Source organism: Mycena indigotica (assembly GCF_014461135.1).
Source record: "Mycena indigotica strain 171206Taipei chromosome Unknown Mind.scaff0006, whole genome shotgun sequence".
In the NCBI taxonomy this organism is placed as follows: Eukaryota; Fungi; Basidiomycota; class Agaricomycetes; order Agaricales; family Mycenaceae; genus Mycena; species Mycena indigotica.
Genome location: NW_023503005.1, coordinates 1239928 through 1266458, shown reverse-complemented (window position 1 = coordinate 1266458; position 26531 = coordinate 1239928). Strand labels below are relative to the sequence as shown.

At 51.8% G+C, this 26531-nt stretch overlaps 4 protein-coding genes across 4 annotated transcripts; all 4 read left to right on the top strand.

The window, feature by feature from the left end:
- Positions 1-18380: 18380 nt before the first annotated feature.
- On the top strand, positions 18381-18798 carry MIND_00680500 (CxC2 domain-containing protein; the record flags this gene model as incomplete). Its single annotated transcript, XM_037363516.1, has 3 exons — positions 18381-18533; positions 18588-18687; positions 18737-18798. 3 exons carry the CDS (start codon positions 18381-18383, stop codon positions 18796-18798), a joined length of 315 nt encoding a protein of 104 aa, XP_037219160.1.
- Positions 18799-18991: 193 nt separating this feature from the next.
- MIND_00680400 (CxC2 domain-containing protein) lies at positions 18992-19399 on the top strand (the record flags this gene model as incomplete). Its single annotated transcript, XM_037363515.1, has 1 exon — positions 18992-19399. The coding sequence occupies one exon, from the start codon at positions 18992-18994 to the stop codon at positions 19397-19399; it is 408 nt and encodes a 135-aa protein (XP_037219159.1).
- A 101-nt stretch (positions 19400-19500) lies between these two features.
- MIND_00680300 (CxC2 domain-containing protein) lies at positions 19501-19931 on the top strand (the record flags this gene model as incomplete). Its single annotated transcript, XM_037363514.1, has 3 exons — positions 19501-19638; positions 19691-19844; positions 19897-19931. 3 exons carry the CDS (start codon positions 19501-19503, stop codon positions 19929-19931), a joined length of 327 nt encoding a protein of 108 aa, XP_037219158.1.
- A 99-nt stretch (positions 19932-20030) lies between these two features.
- On the top strand, positions 20031-22126 carry MIND_00680200 (CxC2 domain-containing protein; the record flags this gene model as incomplete). Its single annotated transcript, XM_037363513.1, has 6 exons — positions 20031-20228; positions 20360-20534; positions 20584-20716; positions 20768-21173; positions 21223-21537; positions 21599-22126. The coding sequence occupies 6 exons, from the start codon at positions 20031-20033 to the stop codon at positions 22124-22126; spliced, it is 1755 nt and encodes a 584-aa protein (XP_037219157.1).
- Between the last annotated feature and the right edge of the window lie 4405 nt (positions 22127-26531).

Sequence of the window (26531 nt, the reverse complement as noted above, 5' to 3'; positions counted from 1 at the left end):
CATCGTCGTTAGCGACGGACATACAATTTGAGCTCAGTGGCTGCATTACGCTCAGAGGCGGGGTTACGCTCAAAGGCGGGATCACGCTCAGAGGCGGAATTGTGCTCGATGGCCATTGGCTCGCCTAACCGGTTGGCTGGCTTCGGAATCGCCACAGGTTCTCGATCTCGGAAATGATCTTCGAGTTCGGAGGGGACATCTTCCCAGAGGAGTTCGGAGTGGGAAGGTGAAGCAACGAACTCGGGGAAGCCGTGGAATTCGATGTCTCGACGCGGGCGTATGGCTCTGGTGTGAGGAAACCAAATCAAATACCCTTTGGAGTCGCGCGCATATCCCATGAACTTCCCTTCTTCTCCTCTAGCGGCGAACTTCATTTGGTCCGTTGAGTTTGTTTTTCGTGCGGTTACAAGTGCGCCGAAGGGCCTGAGATGTGATAAGTCTGGTTTGTGTTTGAACCAGCTTTCGAAAGGCGTTGAACCATCTGAGTTTGCTGAGTGTGGGACTCGATTTTTGATATGGACGCAGGCTTGGACCGCGAGTGGCCAAAACCATGTAGTGAGTGACGCGTCGACCAACATAGCTCGGGTCATGTTTTCGATGGTTTGGTTGAGGCGTTCAGCGACCCCGTTTTGTTGCGAAGCGTCGGGTACAGACTTCTCGTATGCAATTCCGTTGTTGTTGCAGTATTGTTGGAATTGGCCGTGTATGAGTTCGGGGGCGTTGTCGATCCGCAAGTAGACCAATTTTGTCCCCAGTAAATTTTCGGCGCTCATACGGAACTCGTGGAAGCACTTCAAAGCTTCATCCTTCGTTTTGAGGAAGTAAACTGAGGAATAGCGGCGGTAGTCGTCCGTGAACGTGATGAAGTATTTGAATCCTCCATAGCCAGCTGGGAAGGGTCCACATATGTCGGAATGAATTCGGAAAAGAGGGCGCTCAGCGCGGTTGGAAGCTTTTGAGGGGAATTTCAGTCGTCTCATGTTAGCAAGGGCACACACCCGACAATCCTTGATGTTGACCGAGTCGATGCCTTGGGGTAGACCAACCGTGGCGCGTTGGAGCCCTTTAACGTCTAAGTGCCCCATTAGACGGTGGAAAAAACCTGCTCCTTTGACGCCTTGTCGACGTCAGGACCAAGTATTGCCATGGTGGTCGGCGTTGTCGCGGCGATCAGATTTGCGCCAAAAATTACTTCCGCGGGAGGTGATGTCGAGTTGGTGAGATTTTGGGCTGAATTCGGTCCGGTTTGATTTGTGACGATCTTGAGTCCCATCTTGTACAGTCCTCCCACAATCTCACCGGACGCAAACGGAAAGCCATCCGGGTTGTAATACTGGATGCGGCCTCCCCCCGTTTCCGTTTGCACCCCCTTCATGTCGAGTTGCGTCCCAGATATGAGGTTGCATCGAGCGGTAGGAATGTGTAGGACATTGCTTAGCGAAAAGTCCATATCTCCTTGGTGCGTACCTTCCAGGAACACTCGCCCCTTTCCTAACGCTTGGGTAGTCAAGTTGGACCCAAAACCGTGCACGTTCACCGGGTTTCTGAATGTCTTGTAGTCTTCGAACGAGGCTATGTTGTTGAAGACATGGCGCGAGGCGCCTGTGTCGTGGTAGATGTTCTCGGTACGTGTTGTTTCCTGGTTGGGCACAACATTCACCGCGTTTACCCAGATATCTCCTTCATCGTCTTCAATCTGCAACTCCCCCATCATGAACGCCATCGCCGCGCCTGTCTCGTTCCCTACTGCCTCCATCACGTCCTCCTCGGTATCTTCTGTGAAGTCCAACATGCCAGCAAAGCGATCACCCCCCATTCTTGCACGCGGAAGGCCGAGATTTTGCTTCGCTTGACGTCTTTGTGCAGCTATTCTCTCCTGGGTGGCAGGTGAACAATCCGTGATCCTCGGTAACTTTCAGGATATTGACCTTCCTTTCCCCCTTTGTAAGCGAAACAGTCTGCTTGGGAATGCCCAATGGGAGTGGAGCACTCGATATTCTCGCAGAACAGTCGACTGCGGCCTGATCCACCAGCATTGGGGTTTGGTGCGCGATATGGAGTGGGACGACGGTCGTTACGCTGGTGAGTGCGTTGGAATTGTCGTTGGCTGTGGTTGCTTGGTTGGGCTAACGAAGCACTTGCAACAGCACTTGTGTCCGAGGGATCTGTGTTCGGGACAGTTGTCATTGTCGAGGCTGTTCCCAATTTGAACACCTCTTCGCGTTGCAATCGAGCTACCACGGCCGCAGAACTTAGCGGTTTCCCGTTCTTCTCGGCATTCGTCATCTCTTCAAGCAACGAGTCGCGGCAGTATTGCCATTTTTCGGTCTGCGGCATGTTGGTGATGAGGCATTTGGCAAACTCGTGGTCGGGAAACATATCGGGGTCAGCACGGCGCAGTTTGCCGTACTTTTCGAGCATCGTTACTCTCCACACGATGGGATTCCCTGTCCCGCACATGAGGGAAGAAATTTGGCCTTTGAGGGTGACGGCCGTCAATGTGTTTGTTGGTTCGTATGCTTCTTTCAACGCAAACCAAGCGTCTCTGGCTGACTTGCAGTCGTCTACGACGTAGAGCTTCGCTATTGGGACAGCGTCAACTATGGTGGAAAGCGCCTTCTTGTCTTGCAGCAGCCAACTGTCGGCAGCCTTCTTCGCCACATTTACCTCGACTTCATTGCCCTTGGTCGTTATTGTTACTGTTGTCCCGGTAGGATCTACCCCTGTGTACATCTGGCTTTTGACCAATGCAGGGATTATCGGAGGCTTGTATTCGTCGCCATCGATAAACTTCCAGTACCCAGCAGCGTCAAGTTTGCATTTGGCTTTCGCTCTGAATTCCGCATAGTTATTGCTACCGTCAGTGTTTTCGATGATGGAGGTGAGTTTCAGTTGTCGCCATTCTTTCTCGTTGTCGGCTGATGACATTTCGAACAGGTGTTGATATGGATAAGCCGTAGTATCGTTGGCAGCGAGCAAGTAGGTGGCGAGCGAGTAGAGTGGGTTGTCTGGATTGGTTAGGAGTCAAGTGTATCTGGCTGAATTACGGTGTGTTGCGCAGACTTCAGCCGGGGCCCATAACCTGTGAACGGAAGACGATATATTGGACTGGTACAACGAGAGAAGGGTTGAGAGTGAGTACATGCAGGTCTGGATATAATAGGAGTCATACCTGGTACAACGAGAGAAGGGTTGAGAGCCCCTCTCGTTGACCAGGTTCCAGTTACGGTGAGATCAAGGCATAGATAAGATATGATTAAGAACTTGTCGGGAGAGCCGCGTCACTCTCCGACAGAGCAAGATCATGCTCTCTCCAAACTGGAGACTTCCGCCTATCACATGGGCACAAAGGATGTCTACCAGTACACCGACGACTTCGAGGACCTGATGGACCTCGCCGGATTCGAAGACGCGTTGGTCAAGGTGACCAAGTTCCGCCACGGACTTGACCCCTTGATCAACAACGGAATCACGTCCTCGAACGACCCCCCGGACCTCCGGGACTACCTTAGCTGGCGCACCCGGGCCTTCCGTCAATACGAGGCCCTGGTCCGGGCCAGGCTGATCAAGTCAGCCGCCCCCAAGACGCCTGGCGGTTTGATTCGGACTCCGTTTCCGGTCAACCGCATCCCGGCTCCGGCCCCTTTCCGCCCGGTGGCTCCGGTCGTGCCACCCGCGGCCCGCGCCCCCGCTCCGGCGCCTCCAGCCCCCGTCCCCATGGAGTTGGATCGCACTAGGGGTGCCCCTCGTCGCGCCTGCTTCAGGTGCGGCGACCCAAACCATCTCGCCCGGGATTGCCCCCTCCCCGCGGACGTCCGCTCAATGGACATCCTCGACGAGGTGATCCAACAACTCGGTGACGAGATGTTAGCGGAGTTGATCGCCCGCTACTCGGACACAGCTGCCCTGCCGGAGACGGCTGCGGAGTCGATGGCCGGAGAGGATTTTGTCCCCCGCGACGAGTGACTGGTGTGCCCTCGTTCGCGTCCATAAATCGTTTCGCTTGTTTGTATGACGAATCAATTCCTTTGCCCTACAACGAGCCTGAAACGAAAGACATACCCTCCCCTGCCCCCATTTCGACTCCGTCTCCGACTCCACCCGCGACTCCGGTTGTCGTCCCTTCGCCGCCTCACTGCCTGGGAAAAGAAATTGCCCAAGCAGTACACTGTCGCTGCCTCCCCTGGAGTGAACTCCCTCCACCTCCCGTTGGAGCTAGAGTCCACCACCAGTGCGTTGAAGCTCTCCCTTTCTGGGCTTGTTGACTGTGGTGCCACCTCCGACTTCATCGACACGAACTACGTCGCCGGAATGGCATTCCGGTCCGCACCCTGGCGCAGCCGATTCCGGTCTTCAACGTCGATGGCACTCCGAATGATGCTGGCTCCATCAACCAGATCGCGGACTTGGTCCTACGCTACAAAGGCCATTCCGAGCGTTTCAACTCGCCGTCACCCATCTTGGTAAACAAGACCTCATCCTGGGGTACTCTTGGCTGCGGAAGCATAACCCAGAGATCGATTGGGAAACCAAGGAGGTCAGGATGACACGGTGCCCCCTGGCTGCTCCACTTGCCGCGAGGAAGAACGCGTTGAACGGACTGAGCTACGGCGACTCCGGCTGCTCCAGAAGCGACTCCGGTCCGGCCCGTTCCCCTCGGTCTGCGCCATGGACCTCTCTGGGCCTGACGACGGAGACGATTCCGTCTCCGGTGACGACTCCGCCCTGCCTGATCTGATGCCGGACTCCGACGACGATGAAGAGCGATGGTCAGCTTGAAGATGGTGACCGCATCTTCTACACCTCGTTCCGTCCCTCGGAGGAGATACGCGCTGGCAGTACTGTCTCGCAGCGCCTGGCTGAAGCCTTCGCCAGGAACTCCGCTCCCCCGCCTCCGAGATCCCGGACTGGGCTAAAGAGTTCCAGGACGTCTTCAACAAGGAGTCTTTCGACACGCTCCCGAACGGAGAACCTGGGACCACGCCATCGAACTCGTCCCCGACGCTAAGCCGGCCAACTGCAAGGTGTACCCCATCTCGCCCCTTGAGCAACGCGAGCTCGACGCGTTCATCGAGGAAGGGCTGTCGACGGGCCAGATTCGCCTCTCCAAGTCTCCGATGGCGTCTCCGGTCTTCTTCGTCAAGAAGAAGGACGGCGGACTCCGCTTTGTCCAGGACTATCGGGCCCTCAACGCGATGACCGTCAAAAACCGGTACCCCCTTCCGCTGATCAACGACCTCATCAACCGGCTCAAAGGCGCTCATTATTTCACCAAACTCGGCGTTCGTTGGGGCTTCAACAACGTCCGGATCAAAGAAGGTGATGAGTGGAAGGCAGCTTTCCGGACTAACCGAGGCCTGTTCGAGCCCTTGGTGATGTACTTCGGCCTGACAAACTCTCCCGCGACGTTCCAAACGATGATGAATGACATTTTCCAGGACCTCATCCTTTCCGGAGACGTCATGATCTACCTGGACGACATCCTGATCGCCCATTCCGACCTCCGGAAACACCGGCAGATCGTTCAGGAGGTCTTGCGGCGACTCCGAGAGCACAAGTTGTACCTCCGAGCGGAGAAGTGCGACTTCGAAAAATCGTCAATCGAATACCTCGGAGTCATCATCTCCCACAACCACGTCGAAATGGACCCCGTCAAGGTCGCAGGTGTCTCCGCCTGGCCGACTCCGGAAAACAAGAAGGATGTTCAGCAGTTCCTTGGGTTCGCTAATTTCTACCGCAGGTTCATTCGCGACTTCTCGGCCCTCGCGTCCTCCTCTCTTTGCGCTCACCAAGAAGGACCAGCAATGGACTTGGGGCGACGGGAGGCCTCCGCGTTCCAAGCGATCAAGGACGCGGTCACCTCGGAACCGGTCCTGGCGATTCCGGACGACGCACGGCCTTTCCGACTCGAGGCGGACAGCTCTGATTATGCGACGGGAGCGGTTCTTTCACAATCCGCCCCGGACGGGAAGTGGCACCCTGTAGCATTCTATTCCAAAAGCTTAAATGATGTCCAGCGCAACTACGAAATCCACGACAAGGAGATGCTCGCGATCATCCACGCACTCGAGGAGTATAGACACTTCCTCGAGGGTGCCGCACATCCCGTCGAGATTTGGACTGACCATAAGAATTTGGAGTACTTCAGGAAGACGCAGCACCTCAACCGGAGACAGGCCCGCTGGTCCCTCTACCTCTCCCGGTTCGACTTCACGCTGCACCACAAGCCCGGTCGCGACATGGGCCGACCTGACGCCCTCTCTCGGAGACCCGGACCATGGAATCGGTTCCGACAACTCCGACGTCGTCCTTCTGCGGCCCGAACTCTTCCACGTCCGCGCACTCGAGGGGGTTTCCGTTTCCGGTCCCGGTTCCGAACTTCTTCGCGACATTCACGATGCCCTCTCCGGTGAGCCTGACCTGGAGGAGCCCGTCGCACTAGCGGCCCGGCAACTCCTAAAGGTCCAAGGTCAAGCTCGAGGCCCCCGCTCCTCACGCTCCGACGAGTGGGCCGTCTCCGGTGGTCTTCTCCACTTTCGTGGGAAGATTGTCGTGCCCAAGGACAAGGACCTCCGGAGGCGCATCATCGAGCTCTGCCATGACACTCGAGTCGCCGGACATGCCGGTCGCTTCAAGACCTTGGAGTTGGTCTCCCGGAACTACTGGTGGCCTCAGATGTCTCGCCATATCGGCCGGTGCGTCGCGACCTGCGACTTGTGCTGTCGCACCAAGGCGCTCCGGAGACTGCCCCACGGAGAGCTACACCCGACGGAAACGCCCCCGAGCGCTGGCATACCGTCTCCGTCGACTTCATTGTCGAGCTCCCGAGGCCCATGGGTACGACGCGATCATGGTCGTCGTCGACACCCTTGGGAAGCGAGCTCACTTCTCCGAGTGCCATACCACGGTCGACGCAGTAGGAGCAGCCCGCCTCTACTACCGGAATGTCTGGCGCCATCACGGGACTCCGGAGAAGTACGTCTCCGACCGTGGCTCACAGTTCATCGCGGACTTCACCCGAGAACTCTGGCGTCTAATCGGCATCAAGCCAGCCACGTCCCACCGCGTATCATCCGCAGACGGACGGTCAGACAGAGCGCGTCAACCAGGAGTTGGAGCAGTACCTGCGGATCTTCACCAACTATCAGCAGGACGACTGGGATGAGCTGATTCCGGCCGCGGAGTTCGCTTACAACAACCACGTCCACTCATCCACGCAGCAAGTCCCCTTCATGACGGACACGGGACGGCTTCCGCATGGGCTTTGAACCCGGAGTCCGTTCCGCTATGGAGTCTGTGAACGAGTTCCGACCGAATTGCCACTGGGGTTGCCGAAGCCAAGGCCGCTCACTAAGGCCAAGGAAGAGTATAAGCGCTACTACGACCGGAGACGCACTCCGTCTCCGGAGTTCAAGGTTGGCGACCGTGTTTGGCTGGATGCCTCTGACATCAGGATGACTCGCCCCTCGGAGAAGTTCTCCCACCGCCGCCTCGGTCTGTTCAAGATAGTCGCGGAGATCAGCAAAGGTGCCTACAAGCTCGACCTCCCTCCGCGCTACTCGAAGCTCCACCCGGTCTTCCCCGTCGTCAAGCTTGAGCTCGCCCAAGACGACCCCTTCGACGGACGCCCCGGCTACGACCAGCCCCCTCCGGACCTCGAGGACGGAGTCCCGGAGTGGGAAGTAGAGGAAATCTTGGACGCAAGGGTGAGGTATAAACGGCTGAATTACTTCGTCAGATGGAAAGGCTACGACGCGTGCGCACGACCAGTGGGTCCGCTTCGACCGTGTCTTCGCCCCGGACAAAATCGCGGAGTTCTACCGTAAGTACCCTGGCAAACCACGGCACATCGCCTCCGCGACCTTCGACTCGATTCCGTTCCGGTCTATGCGTCGGGACACCGCATTCAAAGGGGGGGGTGATGTCAGGGGAACCTCCCTTTCGGCCCCTCGGAGACGATCCCGATTCCGGTCCGACTCCGGTTCCGACTCCGGTGATCGCATCACCGCCTCCGTCAGGCGCATCGCCGCCCCCGCCTGGCGATCCCCCTGGGACCTGGCCTGCGACATGGCGCAGGCATACTGCACGGAGCAACGATCAACCTTGGCGTCAAGAGCGCAGTATATAGTTCCGCTACCTAGCAGGCGGACCCTTAGAGTTTCTTCTCTTTGGATCCTCCCCTGCTAGGTCAGCCTCACTTGTATTTGCTTACTTCTATTCACTCTTTGGATCCTCCCCTGCTAGGACCTTGATCTCAGGCCTCCGGGGTTGCCCTTACAGAGATTGATTCATTCCAGGCCTGCCCAGGCTCAGGCTCGCTCTCCGGCTCAGAGGTAGAGGCTCTTCCGTGCCTAAAGTTAACCGGATTAGAGGGTTCAGGAAGGCTCGTCCGTGGATAAAGATTGTGTTTCGTTGCTGGAGGGGTTGGAGGCCCAGCTTCACTTCTAAGGTGTTACTGTGAGCCTCTGTACCAAGGAGAATGAGATAATGCACTCAGAGCCTCCCAACGTTGAAAGTATCTCCTTCGAGACGTCGTTAGGGAGTCGCAAGTCCGCAGTGCACTCCTTAACGTGCCACGCTGAGACAGTTCTATCTTTTCGTAACACAAGCAGCCGAGTGACTACCTGATCCTTCTCGCTCTGCTTACTGGAGGGGGGCCAGTAGCCATGCAGAAGGTCGAGGAGCTTCTTTTCGCTGATGAAGTTTTTCAGTGCTGCATATTGAAAGGTTTACCACCCACTCCTCTTCATCCAACTGGACCTTTGCCTCAGTCTTAATGCCTAGTTCCTCCAAAAGGTCGTGCCCACAGAATTCCGTCGTTCGAGGCTGGAAACCTCGCTTAGTTGATCGCAAAGTGATAAGGGGATACTCATTCACATTGAGGCATAGCCGCTCCAAAAGAGACGTGACTTCTAGATCTGCCGGCGAGGAATGTGGCGGGCAACCCCCAATAGATTGAGGTCGATTGAAGATGAAGTTGAGGAGTGGGGCCATGGTGCTGGTAGAGGGTTGAAGCGCCAAGAAAGAAAGCAGGGTTGAGAACTCGGGCTGATCACATGAGGCAGACTGAGATAGCCTATAGGTAACTCTTTTTTGTCACGGGCCTGCATCTGGAGAACCGAGATTGTTGAACAGCCATAAGGATGAGTTGGCGCGTCATGAAGAAGTACAGATGTTGCTGTGAATTGCGCCCCATGCCAGAAAGATCAAGTTCGAAGTTGTTGACAACTTGTCACATGATCGGCATCCTCCTTATAATTATCAACCATAATTATAATGTGGGTTTCTTCCAGACTCGAAACTCCGGATCTGGAGGTATAAGCGATGCCAGACATCCGAAATGATCTCACTCATGATTCCGTCCAGTCTAACTACTGACCACTATGAATGTGTTCAATTGCTCTGCTTTGGCTCTCTTGGTTCCTTGGGTCGTTCCAACGGACCTCTTACACGATTCCTCTGTTTTTGACGATGGGAACATCCAGACAAAATTCGAGGTAAGGTTCTCTCTCGTCCGCCGATCTTCCTAAGCATTCCGCTAGCGACTCCTTCTTGCCCTCTGCCTCGCTGATGCGGACTCGTCCGGATTCCGTGGACAGTACTACAGTCTATCCGAAGATTATAAATTATTCTCCCGTCCTCAACTACCTCGAGAATGGATTCTCTTGCGGAGTACCATGGAAGTTTTTATGCTTTCCAAACTCCCTCAGCCGCCTTGGGCCGAAACTACTTTCCGAGAGCATCGTTTGATTCCTACTTCTGGCATCACCCATAAACTCACTGCAGTTTTCAACCGTCTTTGTCACCGAAACTGGCGAAGGGTAACGCAACAGGCATTGGAGGGATTCCTCCAAGAGAAATCCAACCCGAAATTTCATCGCTCCAAGCTCTATGTCAATTTTGCCCTCATCTTGTTTGGTTTCAATTGGATCTCTCGCGTATGCTCCCTTACATGGGTACTTTTCACTCAATTCCTAACCCAATATATAGAAACAGGATACATATAAATCCAAGATTGATCCAGAGGAAGTATTGGCGTGGCTCTCCAAGTACATACAACTCTAGGAGGTTTTTTTTGAGTGACTCATAGTGTCCAGATGCGGCATTCCCCCAGAAAGTTTCAACAATCGCGATCAAGCTCTCTCGCCGACCCTCATTTACCTCATTATCCCGCTGCTTGTACTTCTTCCTCGGAAGTTACATGATTCGAAATCAGCGTTCAATGTGGCCTCCTGGCACTGGGTCAGTTTTGGTACTCAATGGGCTCCGAAATCTCATTGTATTCAGCTCAAAATCGGCCTCGGTTCTAAACCCCAAGTACTGTTACGCTTGGAATACCTCTTTCATCGGGAAATAGTCTCCTTGCTTGGGGAAGAACTAGCACCCGAACGATTCAAGTCATCGATTCGAACCATTTTAAATGAGGTCCAAAGCTTCTTGTCCACAGGGGAGTTCCAACAAGTCAGTTCCGAGTTGGACACCTTTTTCCGTGAGTCCAGGCTGCGGCTCAACATTGCGTGGCTCAAAATTACAATGATTCGAACAGAGGATCCTCGAAATGTATTGATGACATGGTCTCAGCTTAAAGCGCAAGGCAGAAAATCCAGAGACTCAGCTGCCAATGCTCAGTCGAGGTCTCCAGCTCATATAGCTGTATCTATGCAAAAGAAGTGGGCAGCGCCCCAGGGCTCTAATGCAAAAGATCAGGGCAACTGCCCAACATGTCACCTACAGTCACACTAGCCCGTTCCAGCCAGGGAAAATATTAATTACCTGGTCACCAATAGGTCACACTGGGCCATTTTAGGCGACCAGGAAAATATTATTTTTTGGTCACAACAGGTCACGTCCGGCATGGCTTTCGTCGCTGAGCCGAGCATCAATCATATGGTCACTTCGTCACATTCGTCACTCAGCGTGACATTCAAAATTCAGAGACTCGTTACTTTCTACCTACCTACCCCCTGCCGCTGGCTCCGGGTTTCTCAGCGCTGCGCGTACACCACCACCCCCTGGCTGGCTCCGTCTCGATGACGGTGGCCCATATACCGCCTCCAGCTCCCGTCTAGACGACGGCCAGCTTTTTCTCCTTCCATCTGTATTCCAGGTCAGTTTGGCGTTTCTGGGGGGTATAAAGAGAACTAACGCGCTCATGCATGTCAAGACCCAATCAACATCCTGTACCACCGCTTTCCACTCCTTTTTCGACCCGTATGACGGCAAGGCTTCGACCCACCATTTTAAGCACATCAGAACGCTATAAAAGCCGTTCTTCCCTGGCACGTCAAGCACAGTCCAGTCTCCGTCTTCCAGTACCAATTTTGTCGTCTTGCCGTTCGTTCTCCGACGCCATTCGGAATTGATCCAAATCCACCATTCTTGCCATTGTGCTGCGAATCTGGCCACGTTCGAGATACCAGGGTCAAATTTTGGGCGACGACCAACGCCTATCCACGTTGCGATTTGTACAGGGCGGTGGGAGGTACTAAAAGATTCAATCTAGTTGTGGTCAGCATCTGATTCCGCACTCAGACAATGAAGCGACAAACCGATCGCAAGAACCCTGACAGCTTTTCAAGATTCATCCACTTCAAAAGGAGTTTCTGCCAGTCTTCGTCGTCAACCATTAGAGCCAGTGACTCTAGGGCTGGCTCTGCCTATTCACTCGCATCAGTAGCGACATTCATCGCCTTTCCCCTGCTTTTGGTTTTTCCCTTGCTACTCTTCTTCGCCTTCGGCTCCTTGGATTCTGTTGTCTCCCCCACTTTGACACGTTTCCGAGGTCCCACTTTGGCCTGCCCATCACCTTCCTCATCCTCTGACGACTCGTTGGATCCTTCGTCATCTGAATCCGACTCATTCCCTTCGACAATCCTGCTCTTGTTCTTTCGCTTTACCGAGGCCAACGCTATATCGGCTCCTCTCCAGGTTGACAGCTCCTCGCTCCCATGGCCGTCACTTGCGTTGGGCCCCGTGTCTGTCGGAGGAGCAGTATTGCCTGCTGGACTTTTTTCAGCGCCAGCATCTTCGTTTGCGGGTGTGGGAGATGGAGCACTATGCTCTGACGATGGTGGTGGAGAAGAAGAAGGGGTCATCACAGCTGTTCCTGCTACTGGCTCAGCAGCATTAGACGGGCTGATTCCTAAGCCCTGGCCCGCCGTCGTCTCGGCATTCACGGTTGCCTCAAAGCTGGATCCCGAAGTATTCGACAGCATGGATGGCTTCCCCTGTTCATTGCTCTTCGGCAACACAGCTCCCGTTTGCAATTCATCTGGTACTTGGGTCAGCTACAACGAAAGTGTCACCCGTAATCTACTTACGCGCCGCCACCACAAATCTCGCATATGCCTGGACCATGTCGTTATAAGCTTTGGGCTCGCAACTGGTGAAGTCGATCACAGCCGACCGAACCCTTCGAATGGAGACTGATATATCGAGATTCAAAAATTTGTCGTCCATGTGTAATTCGACTCACGTTCTGACTTTGCAATTGACACCTGTTGGCGCAATCACCACCCTGCCGTATAGCATTGCGACCTCACACCCCGTATGCTCGTGTATGGCGTCAATCAGAGCTTGGAATGTGTCGGGCAAACGTCGTCGAGCTCTGCAAGCTAATCAGCTATCACAACAAGAAAATCATGCTCATCCACATACTCAGCCTTATCGTCTTCGTCCAGGTTGAAACCACCTGTCTTGGAGTCGTTGTAGCTGGCCTTTTGTGTCGCGCCGTCTTTCTCGGCCTCCCTCTCGATCCTCTTTTGCACTGCTTCCGGCTCATCCTCGAGCAACTCTTTGGCAACCTCGCATCACGCCTTCAATTGAAGCTCGCGAGGCAAGTTGCTGAGTCCACAGTCGTCGAACTCGTCCTGGACCTTCGACTTGAATTCTGGATGGCTCATATAGAACTGGTGGTCGGAGATGCGCTTGGGGGCGGCAGTGGCATTCATACGAAGCTGCTTCAAGAGGCCCTGGAACGGGTTGGGCTTGTCTCGAAGGTTCTTCTGTCGAGCAAACCAAGACATAATACTCTGTGTCAATCAGCATGCGTAGCAGTTGCCAGAAGAAAAAAAAACTACCGATTCGATCTCTTCCATCGTCTTTTGCTTCAACTCCAACTCTGTCTCGTCTTCGGGAGCGCGCGCCAGCTCCTTGAGCTCGTCTGGGTCGCTGGGAGGCTCCGTCGTCAGAGGACAACGCCATGGTGCCATTTTCCAGTAGGCAGGGAAAATCAGGTCCCAGATGCTATTCCCCGAGCCACGCTTTGGCCTCCTTCTCGTTTTCGCAATTGCCGCGTATTCGTCGACCCAGCTCTTGAGGAACTCAAGTCGCTTGCCGTGAAATTTCCCTCGGTTGCCGCGTTTTTTGTTTTTGGAGAGTCTCTTCGACACTTGCCCATCTTCCTCAGACTGTGAGTCGTCGATGTCGACATCCTGGCGGTCCTCCTCAGGCTCGCGTTGCTCGCCAGCCGTGCTCGTCGAAGCTGACGCGGTAAGTGTCATTCTGGTCGAGGGTAAAATGGCCTGACCCGAATTTCCAGAGCTTCGCTTCCTCCGCGCTCCACGCGACCTTACTTTCCTCCTGCCCAGTTTTTTCCTTTAAGATTTCTTCGACGTAATTGGCATTCGCGCATGTGTCACAACCCAGAATCTTCCTCTCGACCACGATGTCTGCTTCTGCTGCCCCTTCTTCTGCTGCCCCTGCTGCTGCCCCCGCTGCAACGCCAGCCTCTGCGCCGACCACTTCTCAAGCTGGCCGACCAGTGAGCTCAACCACCCCATCTCTTTCAAGACGCTGACATGTTTTTCAGGCTCATCGCACCCTCACTGTGCGCTACTACGCGGTCGATGGGAAAAGCGGATTGCAAAACTTCCCCATCGTCGAATGCAATGGAACAACGACGCTGGGCCAGGTTTTTGGGACCTTCAATGCTGTTTGGGAGTCGACTCCCCTGCAATGCGGTGATTGCCCCCACTGTTGGACGACTCTTTGCGCGAAAAAGCTAGATAAATGCTTCACGATCATCTATCGCTGCAAACACGACCGACCGGACGACAGACTGGAGGACGAGACAGCTAACGAGGCCATCGCAAAACTCTTCGACCTCCCCAAACCTTTCTATCCCGTCGAGGGCAATGTAATCGTGATCAAGCATCTCAACATCCCCGTTGTGCCGTTCTCTGGACTCGAGCTGCCTTGCGACTTGCATGCGGCCCCAGCTCAAAATGTCGAGGAGGCGGATATTGCCCTCATCGACCTTTTTGTGCGCCAGTACGTATATCTTATCTCTACCATTGTCATATCTCATTCGTCCTCAGGTGGGCCAACGGCGGCCCCTTCGGGATTCCAGTGCCGCCAGGAGCGTACGATATGTTGGGCTGGTGTTGTTTTGAGTAGCTGTCTGTGTAGTAGTGTAGCGGGACAATTTTCTTTTCGCTTCTTCCTCTCGCTTCCCAGCACGAGGCTCAAATCAAAAGTTGTGACATATGTGACTTTCTACTCGCTTCAGCACTCATCTCGCCGAATAACCAGCCGCCCAAAGCCGCAAGCCAAGCAAGCTTCCAGCCGCACAAGCCCCTTCAGAAGGCTCGAGTTGAGGCTAATAAGTAACACGCCCAGAAGACGACGATGTGACGAGCACACTTTCTTTTCCCCCCCCTCTATGCCCAGCAATGGCTCTGATGACAACGACGTTGTGGACGCCCTCGCAGCTTTCCTCCGGTATGAAGCGTTTCATTCAGAGTTTTGGGGCCATCTCTAACATTCTGAAAGGTCTGGCCGCCTCACGCGCCGTCAGCGTGCCCTCTTCTCCACCATCCCTCGCCTCCACTCCCAAGCGCACCAGACATCAGTCTTCCTGGCGAACCAATCTTTCTCCCATCTTGACGGAGAAGCGATTGAGAACATTTGGTCAGTCTTTTCTTTTGTGAACGATCTGAAGAACTGACCTCGTCAGGGCTTCACAAGTACAATCAATATCGCCACAACCACAATCTGGCGTGCAAAGCCGACGTCGCGGAAGCCCCGCTGCCACCGAAACTCAACCTCTCGCCCGCGACTAACAAAATGGGTCCCCTGCTGGCAGCCGACGTGCCGCTCAAGACCCAGAACAAGTTGTTCTCCAGCCCAGCCGCTGCTGCAAGATATCAAGCGTATATCGAATGCCTTAGTTATCAAGGTGTGTTGTTACCGCTGGAAACTTCACTGAAGCTGACTTGACTCTGTAATGTAGACAAGCGACAAACCTTGCTTAGCCTGCGGCGGGGCTCAAAAACTTGCCCACGCCCATCGCTCTCAGCTCTGGAACAGGCGACGCGAACTTGGGCGGCTGTGGGTGGAGGAGGAGGACTTGGAAGCTGAGCTTGTCCTGCGACGGGCTATGGATGCCATCGACGAGCAGCGCGATTTGCTGCAATCACTCGAGGACGATGCATCTGAGCATGAAGACTGGCTGCTGCGCAACACAACGGCCAGCCCTTTTTCATGGTAAACTTGACCTACCTCGTTTCCCATGTACCTACTTCATCTTGCTACCTTTTTTGCTTACTCTGTGTCGCCGTAAATGTAACAATTAATAACCTTCTTGAATCTACACTGATTTATGAGAAATTTAGTTCGCTCGCTCGCTCTCCAAGTGGTGTGTCATCAGTATGACAAAGCTCTCACTTTCATGGCCTGTGTCTTGCCTACGACACGCCATACATTTTCAAGTGTCCAATTAGTTGCCTAGTGGCTGCCCGCCTCTGATTATGTGAAAATACCAGTTTCGGGGTGCAGCCCGTGCAGGGTGGTCAAGGTGACCCAAAGCTGATGTCACGGAAATGCAGGTTTTCAGTTTAAATATTCTGTAAACACAATTTAAATGAGAAAAAATCTCTCTTTTGTTTTACATGCGTGCCCGCTTGCGATAATGTCAAAAGCGAATGAAGATTTGGTTTCCGAATGGGAGATATGACCCCAAGCTGATGTCACGGAAATGTCGCGATCCAGCTTGAATTACCTAGAGATGATATTTAAATCTAGAAAGACCTCACCTATACTAGATATGTGTGCCCCTTTCAAAATATATATATGTTGTGTGTGCTCAAGATAACAGCGGTTTTGCGATACAACGAATTCCAACCCATGTGGGGTAAAGTACTAGATGGGATCGTCACTCCTTCACACACTTATCATCTACCACATCTTACATCGATGCCTATACTTGCCGCAACACAATCTCCGCATCATATGCAAGTCCATAATGGCTATCGACAGCCTCTTGCCGCCACTAGGTCTGGAGACAGGTGCTTTATTTCTCGACCAACTTCCTCCATCATTCCCCGGCCCGCTTACTCTATGCTTTCCAGCAGTCTCCAGAAAGGCGAAACTCATACTGAAATTACTCGAATGCATGACTACTCAATGGCATTTCCGAGTGAAACCACTTCCAGTTACGATATCAGTTGCCATTTCTCGACTTTTCATCACAGAGCGTTGTCACCTCAAGGTATCTTTGCACTTTGTTCTTTCTCCCTCTCTAACTTGTCTTGCAGGTCTAGCATCCAATCTACGTTGACCTCAGACTCAGAAGACTCCCTTTGTGTTCTTAGATTGTTGCTTGAATATACTCGTACCGATATTTGGTGTCGTTACGTGTGACTACTCCCTTTTGCCTCTGCCCTGTTGTTTGTCTTGACCACGAACGCGACCTAGGGACCACGCAACAAAAGCTCGTGGATCCCATCTGAGCTCGTTCAATGGCGCCTACCAAATACCACTCTGATGCTGAAAGGAAGGAAGCCCACCGATTGCGTCAACAAAAGTATCGGTCAAGTACCAGGTGAGTAATATTATCGACCATTTGAGATTGACTTCATCTTATTCTTCAGGGGAGCTCTTGTTTCTCAAGCATATGACAGTCATTGTCATTCGCGAAAGGTGGCCAAGCCCCTGGGACTTCCTCTACCGCCTGCGCTCCTCCTCGACCATGCCCACTTTGAGGTTTACCATGACGAGAAGGGATTCATGCATTATTTCGACCGGGACTTCGATTTGGAGACTAGTGATATCCACGGCTGGGTCTCGTTCCCTCTCTGGCACAATGCTCCTGAAACAACGGATGAAAATGTCAAGCGCTTCACGAGGGAATACGAGCAAGAAACTCATCGTCTTGAAGTGGCCCTCCATGGGTACTATCGAAATTCCGAGCTTCGGGCCGAAAAGACACTCCGTCAGCACCTCAAGCTGGTGCCGCCAAAGAGCAAGGCTGCTCGTGCTCACCAGGTTTGGTCTATGATGTCAAGAAAGGGATGTTGCTCATGCCCACCAGGTCTCCGTATACGAAGCTGCCATGTGCCGTTGGTGCACACATTTCCAATGGGTGGAAAGGTACAACCCTGAAGAATATCCGAGGGAGCATACTCTTTTCATGTGCAACTGGCGCTGGCACGCTCGTACTGCAGCGCGTCTCTACTTTTGCCAATATTTGTTGGAGGAATGATTCTTAAAGGCAACCACTAGCTATCTTCTTGCTATATATCACTCGTCTTACTACTCTGTCATGTCCCATTAGCTTCAGAATCTGAATTCCGTGTGCAAGCCTGACGCGTGTGTGATTGCACGTGACCATCTGCCTTTTGTTGACTGCCATGTCTTAGCGCAGGCAGCAAGCCAAACGCGGCCGGTCCCCCTCCCCAAATGACAACGTCAATGTCATTCCCATCTACTCTGGCCCTCCACCTTCAATGTCCCCGTCGATGGAGCAATAGAGCGGGTTTCCGGGGACAGTCGGCGGACTTTCTCCCAACCGGTTACGATTGCACCACCATCGCCTCTGAAACGCCTTCGTACTCACTGTTCCCATAAGTAAGCACCAATGATATTATTCTGTGTGTTATGATGATGCAATCAGACAGAATTTTTGATGGCATCTACCTACATCAATCTTCAACCTTGGTCTATCATTTTAGCCAATTTCAAGTATTGGCTCCTAAGCTATATAACATTCTTTCAGGGATGTAGTCTATAAAAGTTGCAGATTTCGGCTATATTACTGCTTGCCTCTGCATAACTCAGGACATTAATTTGTGTTTCTCAACCAAACAAAGAATGTCTACAAAACAAAATTTTATGTCTAGGAATCTTCTTTCTAGGGGAATCCATGAGCTGAATTTCATACCCTTAGGTGGTGTTACTGTAGCAGAATCTTAGAATTGCATACATTCTTCTCCAGTTTGAATCTTTTGTTTCTAAGAGAACAGATCCTTGTCTAGATAAGTCCAAAATTTGAGGAAGAATGCAGAATTTGTCCAGGTAGCCATCACTAAAGTATGAAATCTATAGAGCAACAGGGGACTATATACAGACATGATTGGTGCTTACTTATTGGAACAGCGAGTATGTCTATGGACCCTCAAGCAGTGCTGCTTTCGGTATTGGACATCAGCGCGGATGCATATCTCATGGGGAGTGGAGATGATGACTGGACCGAAGACCCAGCAGAGGCGGGAGAGGAGGAGAATTCAAAGCTGCCTCGAGTCTTGCGGCCCGCGGTGCGTTCCCAATCTTTTTTCGTGATGTAAACTGACTTTAATATCTATCTTCAGGACCCCGCTCTCCATAAATGGATGCTTCACCACCGTGACGAGTATCTGAGGATTCTACTCTGGCACCATGGGAGGGGCAATTCCAACGAGAAATGCCTTAGTTGCGGAGAATCCGAACCGCTGTATCGCTGCAAAAGCTGTTTTGGCAGAGGAATGTGGTGTCAACGTTGTTGCGTCGACGTCCACATCCACAATCCTCTTCACGCGATAGAGGTATGTCAAGACTTGTTTTTGCGCATACCCACAAACTGACTCGGGCTCTTTATCTAGTCTTGGAATACGGCCCGTTTTGTTCCATCCTCACTCAAGGCTTTGGGCCTTCGAATTCAAGTCGGCCACCCTGCCCACGAAAACTTGTGATCGACCTATTCCCACCCGAGAAGACTTCGTCATCTTGCACCACAATGGAATTCATCAAGTTTCTGTTGACTACTGTGGCTGTCGCTGGTCCAACGACACCTATCATATACAACTTCTCCGTGCAGGCTTCTACCCTGCTACGACTGACGCCCCACAAACCTGCACAACCATCCAATGTCTCGAAGCGCTATCATTTGCTGACGCTACATGGGAAGATCACGGGGTGGGACTTCTATCGCTCATTGGAGACCGAAACCAATGCTATGGGTGTTAAACCCCCGGACCGTTATCAAGTCTTTCTTCGCATCGCACGCGAATACCGACATCTACTCTCTCTCAAACGCGCAGGTCGTGGCTATGACTCAAGGGGCATGTTGGGGACAACGCCAGGAGAATTGGCTGTTCGCTGCCCTGCTTGTCCGCGTCCTGGAGTTAATTTACCTGATGACTGACAAAATGCTCCTCCGTCGCAAGCGTGAGTCATTTCAAATTCATTTAGCTTTCTTTGGCGCTAACAAAACATTTTAGCGGTCTTTATGTCTTCTTCCTCGCCATGGATGCTTGTTTCCGTCTTAAGCGCCACGCTTTCTCAAACGAAATCAGAGACCCAGCGCTCGGCGACGGATGGGCGTATATGGTCGAGTGGGGGCCATACAAAGAGTATCTGCTTCAGGTTGGCGACCAGCAAGAAGTATGTCATTTCTTTTTTGTCTACAGCCTGTCGAGACTCAAATTATTTTTAGATCAGCACTTGTACTGGTTTCAAACGGCTGCTCTTGATTATGCCAATACCAAGTTCTCCCGGGGGTATAGCGCAACCGGAGTCGGCATGGGGGTTTGCGCCCGGCACGAATTCGTACAGCCCTCAGGCGTTGGCGACCTACAAGCAGGAGAACGGTGCGCACTCTTACTTTGCGTCACTTTGATTGACTGACTGACCATATTTAAGCTACGGTAACATGGACTATATCTTTGGCTCGATAATTCGCCACCTGCACCCGTTACTTCGAAAGCTTCGTCTCTTATGACATTGCATGTCAATGGTGGAAGAATCTCTTCGAACGCCTTCGAAAGCTACCCCCGATGCTCCGTCTGCTTCTCGTATTTGAAGTTTTCATGAAGCTTTTCGTCTTCGTGGTCCCAAAACTTCACATCCTCAGACACACAACCGCTTGTCAACTTCTTTATTCCTTCAACTACACAATTGGTGGTGGGCAGACGGATGGCGAGGGAATTGAACGACCCTGGAGCATGATTGGAGGCCTCACTGCAAGTACGCAAGTTAGTGGGCCTGGTGCAAGGTCCGACTTACTCAACGATCATTGGTCGTTCTGGAACTGGTCCAAGCTCTTGGGACTAGGTTTGTGAGATTATTTTACCACACTAATTGTCAACTTATCTCCCTTTAATAGCACCCCTTCTTCGACGGGCGCCTCGATGCAGCGTTACACGAGCAGAGTGTTCAGCAGGCCGCTTTCGAAGAATTCTCGCTCAACCAGGCGGAGCGTGTTCCACAATGGAAAGCTATGGTGGATGACTACGAGAAGGATGGTACAAAACCTAATCCCTACGAAGGAAAAGTCGATGGTCAGTCATTTCATGATGCCGTTCTCTATTTCTGACTGACTGGTTGTAGGCTTAAGTGAAGTCAAGGTTCGCGAGATGTTGGAGATGGCAGAAGATGCCAGATCTTTGGCGGGCAAGCTACGCATCCATGAGATCAGCCCAGTCAGCTTTATGGCTGATTTGCTGGAGCTTGAAGGCGAGCAGTAAGTCCTGCTTTTCTCCGCAACACCCCCCCCGTTCTAATCCCTTTCCAGGCGTCGAGTAGCAGGTTTGGCAGAGCTGAAAAAGGCCAAATCGACAACGATGAAAATTAATCTTCGTCGCCTTCGACGAGGTCTCAATAAACGCATTTCGAAGATTCGCCAACTGCAAGCCACTTATATGCCTGTGGCCTTACAACACCTCAAGGACCTCGAAGTATCGGAAACTGCTCTACCAGAGGATGTTCCTCTGTTGCCACCTTCCGCCTTGACGGCATCGCAACGAGGAAATGGAGGCTGTCATGACGGATTGGTCGAAATCGAGAAATCCATGCGAGACGCTCAATGCCGCGCGGCCCTGGCAGGCTTGCGAAACCAGTTACTCGTCAAGTACCGTCTCCTTCTCTACAAGACAAACCACTCGCGAAATCAGTCGATGAATACGTGCTCGCGGTCGCTGGTGGCGCGAAAATGAGAACCAGGTACTGCTTCATTCGAAGAAGTATCAGGCAGCGTGGTTAGCACTGGTTCTCCTCCACGATGGTATTGAAGCGAACGTGGGCTGGAGAAGACTTTGCAAGGAGGACATCCGATGCCTGGAAGACCCCGACGAGCTGGCGAAGAAGAACATGAGAGGCCAGAAAGCTGAAATACGTCGTGCACGAGAAGAACGAGAGCTTCGTGAAGCTGGAATTACTCCGCTCAACATACATCAAGTTCAAACTGACGACAACGCTGAGGACGACATCGACTTGACATTGTCTGCGACTTTGGGCGGAAAGAAATCTGCCAACAAGAAGATGCCGGCGCCAAAAGGGACAGCGGTTCGCGCTGGCAAAAGCCGAAGGGTTGTGTCATGGATATGGACACTGGCTGGAATGACAGGGTCAGATGTCGAGATGGAAGAAGGTGAGGCTGATATTGATATTATTATCTGCTGCTCACACAGTTTTAGCGCTGCACATTGAATGGGCCAAGGCTTATGCCCGAGTACGACGCTGGAATGAAGAGGTCGCGCTTTTGCGAGAAGAGTGGCGCCGGCTGCCCGAATCATTTGCTCACGAGGAACGATTGTGGCCTCTGAGGGGCCAAGCCGTTCCGCTCGGTGCTATCACATTAGACGATGCTGAAGGCATGATCGCATATGCCGTCCAGCATGTCGACATGTACCGGGCTTTAGCGTGGCGGGCTGAGATAGTGCGGACAGAGCCTAAGCTCAAGACAGGCATGCGTCGGAAAGGACATCATCTCTCTGTTGCCGATATCGTGTCGCAACAACTGACCTCGGTGGGAAGTTCTTCGGAGGAGGAGTTGGATATTGATGGCACTATCGAGCGGGACGATTTTGACGCAGACGAGGGTAATTTCAGTGATGAGGAGCTGCTGCTAATGGGAGAAATCGACGATTGGTAGTCACGTGCACAAATATATTTTTTAGTCTTTTTTTTGCCAATTTTTACGGTCCTTTTGTCGAATGATGTAGGGCTTCGGCAGTGTAAGGCAGGTTTGATCTAGTGATGGCTGAATAAAACCGAGTGATCGACTGATGGGAAACCCCAAACCTATTGATAGCATCAATAGGTCTGTCTTTTATGGCCGTATGAGGCAATAAACATCTTTTGCATAAACTGCCCACATCTTTTGCATTAGAGCCCTGCTGCCCACTTCTTTTGCATAGAATCCACCATATGGGGTGAGGTCTCAGCACATGTCGGCATCAGCGGCGCCTGGCTTTCCACCTATCGTCTACTCTCAGCCAACGTATAGCCAGCATTGGGAGCATACTGAATCGGCGAGGCTCGGATTTTGGCACTTGAATTGTTCCAAGACGGCTGTGATTTACACTGACAACTGTGCTAAGCCAGCGGCGGTTAATGAAGGGACTGTCTTCGCGCCTCAGCATAATTATGGCGTCCCTTGCACTCCAGATCCCAACACTGATAATTGTAATCTGGTTGAAGCGGCGTCAAGCAAGCTCGGTCTGTGGTTTTCGCTCTCAGATTTTTTCATAGTCTGCCTGATGTGTTTCTATAATGCTTTACTTTTATAGTCAGAGTTTTCTTCCTGTAAAGCACGGCTTTTCTAAAAAAAGTATAAATGACTTTCTCTCCTCAGAGGCTTGCTGATTGATCTCCATTTGCTGGCTACCACAGCTGTTAGTAAAGAAGAGACTATCTAAATAATTAAACCCACATTTTTAATTCTGCTTGAAAATATTGACTTCGCCAGTCCTCTTTGCTAGTCTCAAGAGCTTTCATAGTAGTGTCAGCTTCATTTTGCCTCTGTTAATATTGATGTTGCAAGCCTTGATATTGATTGCTCTTGCATTGCAGTAATTTGTGTCTGAAGTGTTTGAATATGATTTTCAAGACCAAGCTCATTGGCAGTTTGCCTAGGCTTGTATCCTGTTAGCATCTCATAATGAGCCTCTGGTGACCTTTATTATAGCCATGAGTGGATGCCTAAAACTAACCAAATACAACTTGCCAATTGATCATCTTTTTGAGCAGTTGTTGATTTTCCTCTGGAGAGTTATCTAGAGAGTCAAAGCCAATTTCCCGAATATCTGCCTCCAGTTGAGGAAAATCTTCTGGGCCCTTTTGTTGAAGCTGTCTTGGAACAGACTTTCCTTTATTCCACCTATAAAAACAAAGCCCTAGAACGAAAGCATTCATCCTGACTATTGCTCTTACAGCACCTTCATTCTGCATATCTTCAAGTGGTTTCTCAGCATGAGACAGCAATGCTGAAACATTTGGGAGCTTTAATTGACTAATGCTAGATAAAGATGCCCTTTTGGCCAGTGTGCATAGCATGTCATGCAATAAGGCTAGTATATTGTATGCTCGAAGTGTGACTGCAGTATGTGCAGGTGGTGTTATATCCCGTGCATCTTCGGACGCTCCGAGGGTTCTCCTTGGAGCGCAACAGGGTTTTTACGCGATGAAGGTATCTGAGCATTTCCCTTCAAACAGTTAATCTGCACGCAGACTCTATCGGACCTGTTCGGACTCTCCGCCCATCAACTTGGATCTTTACCCATTTGGTCTTTGGTTTGTTTACTTATATCCGTTAGGCGTTCGCCTTGTTTCCTTTGCCTCGTGTATGTCTTCTTGTTCCCCTTACTTACTATGCCTTTGTACTTAACCCGCAGGGAGATCCTGCGGACCACATCGGATCTCCCTGCAAGGTCATATGCCTTATGTTTACCACTTAGTATAAATACTCATACTCTACACTCCTGTACTTCAGTTTCGTTATTAACGTTTCTTGCCTCGCTCTCCGCTCTCATCCGACTCCCTCCTCGTTCTAAGCCTTTATCACCTTCAGCTTCTCCGAACGTATCCGTTGGAGTTCATGTATTTATTCAGACTTGCTTTCGGCCTGCAAGACGTGTAGTCGCTCACTCCGATATAGTGTTGTGATAGCCACTCGGTTTTGCTTCGGACTCTCCGTGTGACGCTGTGGTTCGAGGGGCTTACGCTGGGCGGAAGGGAAGAGAAAAGAGGTTGATGATAAGTCAGACAGCCATTGGAATCCAATGGTTGTCCGCGAGCTGACCCGTAACCTACGGCGGGAGGGAGCAGGTGCGCGTACTCAGGCAGTCGGGACGGGGCCGCGAGAAGAGGAAGAGGCAAGAGGAAGACGAGACACAAGAGGAAGAAGGACTTGGTTAAGATTGCTGCTGCGTGACACTGGTCACGTTTACTGTTACAAGACTAGTGACTGCTTGTGACTACTCGAGATCATGTGATAGCTAATATCTGATAACGTTGGAACGGTTCTGAGTCGTATATCTGGCGGTACCCGTCACAGAGCCCCCCACGACAAAGAGTCGTTCATGTGTTCTTCTCGTCCCGGGATCGGCCTAGCACTGACGCTGCCCAAGGCGCCGAAGCAGCGATACCATCCAGCGTGAGTTGCGACTCGCTTTCATCCACGTCCATCGCCACGCCCTCGTCAACCGTTTCTTCAGTGATCTGCATAGTTTGAGGCAAAGGCTGGACGCTGGTGGGGACTCCGAAGGGCACGTCGAACCATGGATGAGCGTCCAGCTGTGTCACGACTCCGTTGACAATAATTTGGTTTGCCGCAACTCCAGCAGGTGGCATGGGCACGTCCATCGCTGATGCGACCGCGGGTTCGAGCCTGGGTGAGCTTGTTGATTCGTGATTTACGCTGTCGAGGAAGTCGGATACTTCCTCCATACTGGGTTCTGACGTTGTAACCAGAGGGGAAGCGAGGTCTGACGGAATCCGCAAAACCTCTACATTCCCACCACCTGGAGTTGTCAATGTATGTGTTCCCAGCATGAATGAAGTCTGGTCGGCAGGCGCTAGCCGCTCCTCCTCATCTTGAATCACTGAAGCCGTCCCCGATATCGCTGGCGGCACAATGCTGAGAGTGATTTCGTGAGACCCTAGCGAGAAGGGGGCCAAGTTAGCTCCTCGACCTAGTCGTATCTCCCTCTCCACTTGACGTCGCTCGTCTCTCCGCAGCTTGCTCGGATTATGCTTCGATCTCTTGCGAATCCTCTCCTCCAAACGCACTCCCATTCTCGTAGCGAGCGTTATGCTGTCCGCCGCAGGACTCGCGTCCTCGATGTTTGACTGGCCTGCCTCCTCCTCTTGAGGGGCGAACTCGCTGCCCAGGGCAGGTGGCACTTGTTCCGAGACCCCGTCAGGCAGTAATGGCTCCGGCTGGACGGCTGCCGGGGGTGAATGGCAAGAAACTGTATCTGGACCAGCTGTATGGAGCGAACTCGAATGAGACAAGAGCAATGAGCGCCCTTCTGGAACAGTGGTGGATACCGGAAGAAGAGGGTCCACCGAGGGTAGTGTCGAGCCGGACGCAATTGGCACATTAGAGGCTTCCGTCGTTGTCACTTTCAAAAGAGAAGCTTGCCGGTCTGCTTCACGACGCAATCTTCTCTCCCTAACCTGGCGGGATTCCAACCGGTTATAGGTGTCCGTGACGAAGCCCGTGATAGCATCAAACCCTTCTCGGTCCAAGTAGTCGATGGAGACCCATTGCATTTCGCGCTCCAGGAATCCTAGAGCTCTCCTTGCGTCTGTTATCGATCCCAACTCCAGGACGACGCTATTCCCTGCGAGTAGCACCAGTACTATGTCGGCGAAGGTCCGGACACGCTGGATTTCCGCCATATCACCTACCAATTCCACTTATCCTTTCATATTAGAATGAACGGCCCGCTGGGCTGTACATTCTAATATGAAGGGATGACCCCAAATGCCCTATGCTGCAATAAATACCCCAATAATTCTGCAACATCTCTAAGTTCTCAAGTTCTTGAGCGCTAAGTCCCTTCTACGCTGCTAATGCTGCAATAATCCACTGCTATCTAAGTTAGTTTCCTAAATTAGCAAGTTTGATATGAATGGTAATAATAGTCATATATAAGCAAAAACTTTAAAGTATACTGTGTAAGAAGATCAGATCCTATTGTCTTAGTTACAATGTCACATAGTGTGACATGTGTGGAACAAATTCCTAAAAAGGAAATTTTGTCAGTTGATAATTATGAATGCAGAATATGTGACACTCATATGTAATGCTATAAAGAAGCTATCATATAAGTGTATTCTACAATAAATGATAATAAATAATCCCCTTAAGACTGTACAATTATCAGAATGTCACAGATCGTCACAAAACCAAAGTTGTGTATTTTGAGCATATGAACAAATTTCATTAAGTGATTTATAGTCCCAGCTGAATAATTGTGTTGGCACGAGCCAATCATTAGCTGATCTATACCTGATACAGCAATATCTCATCAAGTAGACAACTTGCATAG